This window comes from Babylonia areolata, chromosome 16, assembly GCF_041734735.1.
Source record: "Babylonia areolata isolate BAREFJ2019XMU chromosome 16, ASM4173473v1, whole genome shotgun sequence".
Classification (NCBI taxonomy): Eukaryota; Metazoa; Mollusca; class Gastropoda; order Neogastropoda; family Buccinidae; genus Babylonia; species Babylonia areolata.
Genome location: NC_134891.1, coordinates 28,792,885 through 28,797,884, shown reverse-complemented (window position 1 = coordinate 28,797,884; position 5,000 = coordinate 28,792,885). Strand labels below are relative to the sequence as shown.

At 49.4% G+C, this 5,000-nt stretch overlaps 2 protein-coding genes across 3 annotated transcripts in view; one reads left to right on the top strand and one right to left on the bottom strand.

The window, feature by feature from the left end:
* The window catches only part of LOC143290969 (uncharacterized), a 27,852-nt gene extending 26,687 nt beyond the window's left edge, over window positions 1-1,165 (top strand). Inside the window, exon 2 of the mRNA XM_076600551.1 lies at window positions 1-1,165. This exon is cut by the window's left edge and continues 295 nt beyond it. Coding sequence (XP_076456666.1) covers window positions 1-1,098 — 1,098 coding nt within the window. The 3' untranslated portion in view covers window positions 1,099-1,165.
* A 3,379-nt stretch (window positions 1,166-4,544) lies between these two features.
* LOC143291298 (uncharacterized) overlaps window positions 4,545-5,000 on the bottom strand; it is a 64,677-nt gene continuing 64,221 nt past the window's right edge. For both annotated transcript variants that reach the window (XM_076601147.1, XM_076601146.1), the window contains one exon: window positions 4,545-5,000. This exon is cut by the window's right edge and continues 3,848 nt beyond it. The gene's annotated coding sequence lies outside the window, so the exon portion shown is untranslated.

Below are 5,000 nucleotides of genomic sequence, written 5' to 3'. Positions count from 1 at the left end.
CGGCGTCAGCAGGCGGCGGCGGCGCTCCGGAGGTCCAGCGAGTCGGCGCTGCTGCCGCCCATCCGCGTGTCGTCCGTCCGCCAGGCAGGGGCGGCAGGCTCCTCCTCCTCGCCCACCTACCAGGAGGCCAACAACGAGACCGCCTCCTCCCCGATCAGCACCCTCACCTTCCAGCAACAGCAACAAGCAGCAGCAGGAGGAGGAGGAGGAGCGGGCAGCGGCGGGGACGGGGAGCTGCTGGCGCCTCTTTCCGAGCGGGAAGCGTCGCTGCACCCTTCGTCGGAAGCCACTCCACGCCTCTCCCCCATCACCGGTTCCGACCAGCCCCCCCGACAGCAGCAGCTCCACAAACCCGAGCGCCGGCTCCCGAAACCCGACGCCACGGGCAGCGACCCCACCACCACCACCACCACCACGATGACGCCCAAGTCGCCGACTCAGGAGAGCACCGCCCCGGCGCTCAAACCCGGCGGCGCCCGGCCCAAACCGCACCGACGGATCAGCTCGCAGTCGCTGCCCAAGCTGTCGCCCAGCGAGGAGCCCTTCTCCATCCGCCGGAAGATCGAGCAGTTCCGGAAGTGGCACGAGGAGCAGTACGCGGAGAAGCTGAAGAAGCTGACGGTGGACGGCGAGAAGGGAGCCCGGGAGGCGGAAGGCACGGCGCAGACCCGCCCGCTGGAGATCGACTTCGCCAAGCTGCTGGAAGAGAACATGCGCAACTCCAGGAAGAAGGCGGAGGGTGCCAAGCAACAGAAGAAGGACCCCAGCGCCAAAAGGAACCCGGCGGCGGAGGAGGAGGAGAAGGAGGAGAAGAAGACGACCCCCACCTCCACCGTGGGGCCGACACCGAGGAACGCAGCCAAGCGCTGCAGGTCGGGCGCCACGTGGCGCACGTGGCGTGACGTCAACGATTCCTACGCCTACGAAGACGTGGAGAAGTACATTGAAGAGAACGAGCTGCTACCCCCTGACCGGGTGACGTGGATCAGCCAGTGGATCGGTGACGTGGAAAAGGCTTTCTCCGGCACCACCGGCAGGGACAGAGACGTTGAGGGAAACGACGATGACTTGACTATTGCCCGTCGTGCTTATCCCTGACACATTGAACACAAAGTCAAGCAAACAGACAAATGAAAATACCAAGAAAAAAAAAATACAACAAAAACGAAACAAAACAAAGAAAAGAGGAAAAACACAGTTCTAGATACCCCCAGACTCCTGTAAACAGGTCTGGGGAAACGAGTTGTACGGAGATGTGTCGTGAATTAGGAAGGATTTCCTGTGCGAAAGAGATTTGTTGTTGTTGCTGTTGACGATACTGTTGTCCTTTCATACACACACACACACACACACACACACACACACACACACACACAGTACAGAGACGCGCAAGCACGCACACTCAATATAAGTTTACGCACTCAAGCATACATGCCCTGCTCAATCGACTCTCGGAATATCAGCAGTGCAACAACAGCGCACAGTACTACAGTATAAATATCGAACCCTACTCCATCCGGCCACGGAGAAGTGAACAATAAGACGAAATGAAATAGAATAAAGGGTAAAAATGCCTGGCGATTTTGGGGTTTGATGTTCAATGACCCAACCATTTCCATACTGCTCCAGCCCTCCTCCGGAACACTCAGTGACCTTCCGGCCAGTTAGGTGACCTCCGGATTTTTCGGCGACCTCACCTCCGGAATACAAAGTGACCTCTGGGCTTCTCGGTGATTGGTTTTCATCAAAACTACTCGGTGACCTCCGGAACTCCTGACTGATCTCCGTCACACAACTGTGTGTGCCGTGACCTCCGGACTTGGTAGTGACCTTGGGACTGATCCGGAACCCTCTCGGCGATTTCCGGACGATTCGGTGACCTCTGGACTATGCACACACACACACACACACACACACACACACACACACACACACACACAAACTCTCGCTGAGGAGTCTTTCGAGCATATCGCTCCTTGAAGTCCGTGTCACTTTTTTTGTTGTAGTTTTATTTGGTTGCTGTTTTTGATTTTCCAAGGAAAATCGGAAAACAAAAACATCTGCATTGCGGTGAATATCAAGGTGATACAGTGGAGAGTTTGAGTCTTTTGATTTTATTTATTTATTCATTTATTCATGGAAGCATTTATGCACTTACACCTTTTATTCATCCATTCACTTATCCATTCATTTACCAATTGTTCTTATTTAGTGAATTGCTTCATCCGAAAGACTAGCCTTCCAGGCCAGTGCCGCTTAAGCCCGTCTGTATGGGAACTGAGGACAAGGTTTTGAATGAGCGAACTCCGCAGTAGCGCTCTGAGCCTGTTGCTTGTCGTTTGCTTGTAGCGAACTTTGCAGCGCTAAGGTCACCCAAGCTCGGAGACCCAAGCTCTAAGCGCTTTACAAACACGGGGTCATTTGCACCACAGGCTGCCTACCTGGGTAGAGCCGACTGATGGCTGCCATTGGGCGCTCATCATTCGTTTCCTGTGTCATTCAATCAGATTTCACGCACGCACACACACTCAGACAGACATGTAACATTTAACATTTTACGTGTATGACCGTTTTTGTTTATTTACCCCGCCATGTAGGCAGCCATACTCCGTTTTCAGGGGTGTGCATGCTGGGTATGTTCTTGTTTCCATAACCCACCGAACGCTGACATGGATTACAGGATCTTCAACGTGCGTATTTGATCTTCTGCTTGCCTCAGATTGAAATATACACACGAAGGGGGTTCAGGCGCTGGCAGGTCTGCACATATGTTGACCATGAAGATCGGAAAAATCTCCACCCTTTACCCACCAGGCGTCACCGAGATTCGAACCCCGGACCCTCAGATTGAAAGTCCAACGCTTTAACCACTCGGCTATTGAGAAAGTTCCGGGATCCCAACTCACAGTAAATTCAATATACTTAGGACCCTTCTTAACTCTAAGCACGCTTTGCGCCGCAAAGATCGCCTCATGCAGGGAATGCTGTTGAAAGTCACTTCTTGACACTGCTCCAGCTCAGAGCTGCTGTCGTGATTGATCGCTTGGAAAGCCTTTCTTTTGTACGTTACTCAAGTGTCATGGGAGGAATGGTCTGGTTGCTGCTGCTGCTGCTCTGTGTGTGTGTGTGTGTGTGTGTGTGTGTGTGTGTGTGTGTGTGTGTGTGTGTGTGTGTGTGTGTGTGTGTGTGTGTGCATGTTGTGTGTGTGTGTGTGTGTGTGTGTGTGTGTGTGTGCATGTTGTGTGTGTGTGTGTGTGTGTGTGTGTGTGTGTGTGTGTGTGTGTGCATGTGTGTGTGTGTGTGTGTGTGTGTGTGTGTGTGTGCATGTTGTGTGTGTGTGTGTGTGTGTGTGTGTGTGTGTGTGTGTGCGTGGGGTGGTTTTGGGGGTTGGTGGTGGTGGCGTGTTTGTGTTTGGTTGTGTGTGTGTGTGTGTGTGTGGCGGGTGGGTGGGTGCAGAGGGTGGAGGGAGTGCGGCTGTGTGATTGTGTGTGTGTGTGTGTGTGTGTTTGTGTGGTTCGAGTTTGCTGAGCTGTATTACTATATTAGTATGAAAATCGTTCAACAAAAAGTTTGGTTTCTTTTCCTGAAACATATCTGAGCTCATGTCTGACGGTTTTTGTTGTAGTTTTTTTTTTTCTCTCTCTCTCTCTTCGTTGTTGTTTGTTTGTTATTGTTTTGTTTTTGTTTTTTGGGTGTGTGTTTTTTGTTTTTTTTTTTTTTGGTTTTTTTTTTTTTGGGGGGGGGGCGGGGGGGGGTTCTTGGCTTTGCTTGTTTGTTGTTGTTTTTGGAGTAAATATAACATAGAGATCAAATTTTAATTATATAACTCGTTTTCGCTGTTTCTTATCAATCCCATTTGGTGCTGTACTCAATGTTACGTGTAAGAAGTTGTAATGCTTACTTGCTATCACCATCGTAATCATCGACGCCGTTATAATCGTATGATTTTTTGCTTGTTTTGAAGTTGTTATGTAGAGAGAGAGAGAGAGAGCGTATATTAGTGCGTGCGTGACCACAACCACACGCACACACGCGCACTCACACACACACACACACACACACACACACACACACACACACACACACGGTAAAGGAAGTCATTATAGATTAACAGCCTTTATTTCATTCTTTCACTTTCACAAAAAAGAACAAAAAGAAGAAAAATAACAAATATAAAACCAATAACATGTTAAGAAAAAGCACACACACACACACACACACACACACACACACACACACACACACACACACACAGAGAGAGAGAGAGAGAGAGAGAGTTTATACAGCCTCACACAAATATACCCTCTCTCTCTCTCTCTCTCTCTCTCTCTATCTCTCTCTCTCTCTCCCTCTCTCTCTCTGTCTCTCTCTTTTTCGCGCGCGCATACTCAAAAAACAGAGCACAGAAATGTAAAATAAAAAGTAACATAGAAACAACTGCAGGTAAAGATTTTCAAAGTACACGCCACTTCACATGAACATCAATCCTCAGTCTCCCTCTAACCCCTCTTTCTCTTCCCCATCACTCCCCCCTCTCTCTCCTTCTCCCTCTCAGTTCTAAAGAAAAATAAAGCAAAACTTTTATCATAGCAGGTACCATGACTCGCCATACTCTACCCAACCAGTCAGGCAGCCTACTGTGCAAGTGACTCCGTGTTTGTAAAGCGCTTAGACCTTGGTCTCCGACCGAGGATAGGCGCTATATAGGTATCCATATCAGCAAACGTATATATATATATATATATATATATATATATTTCAACAAATTGTCAACAATTTCCAATATATGTGACGGGACATTAACTCTTTCATGCCCAGCACGGCCAAGGCAAGTACATCCGTCTCTGCACTAGCGGACGAAAAAAAAGTGTTCTTTTTTTTATTTTATGTAAACTCTCTCGGCCTTTTTCCGGCCACAGGGGCTTTGAACTCACACCATCTGTGTATGGAGCTCCGCATAGGAAAAGCGGGGACCAATCCTCTCCTTCCGCCGTTTTAAC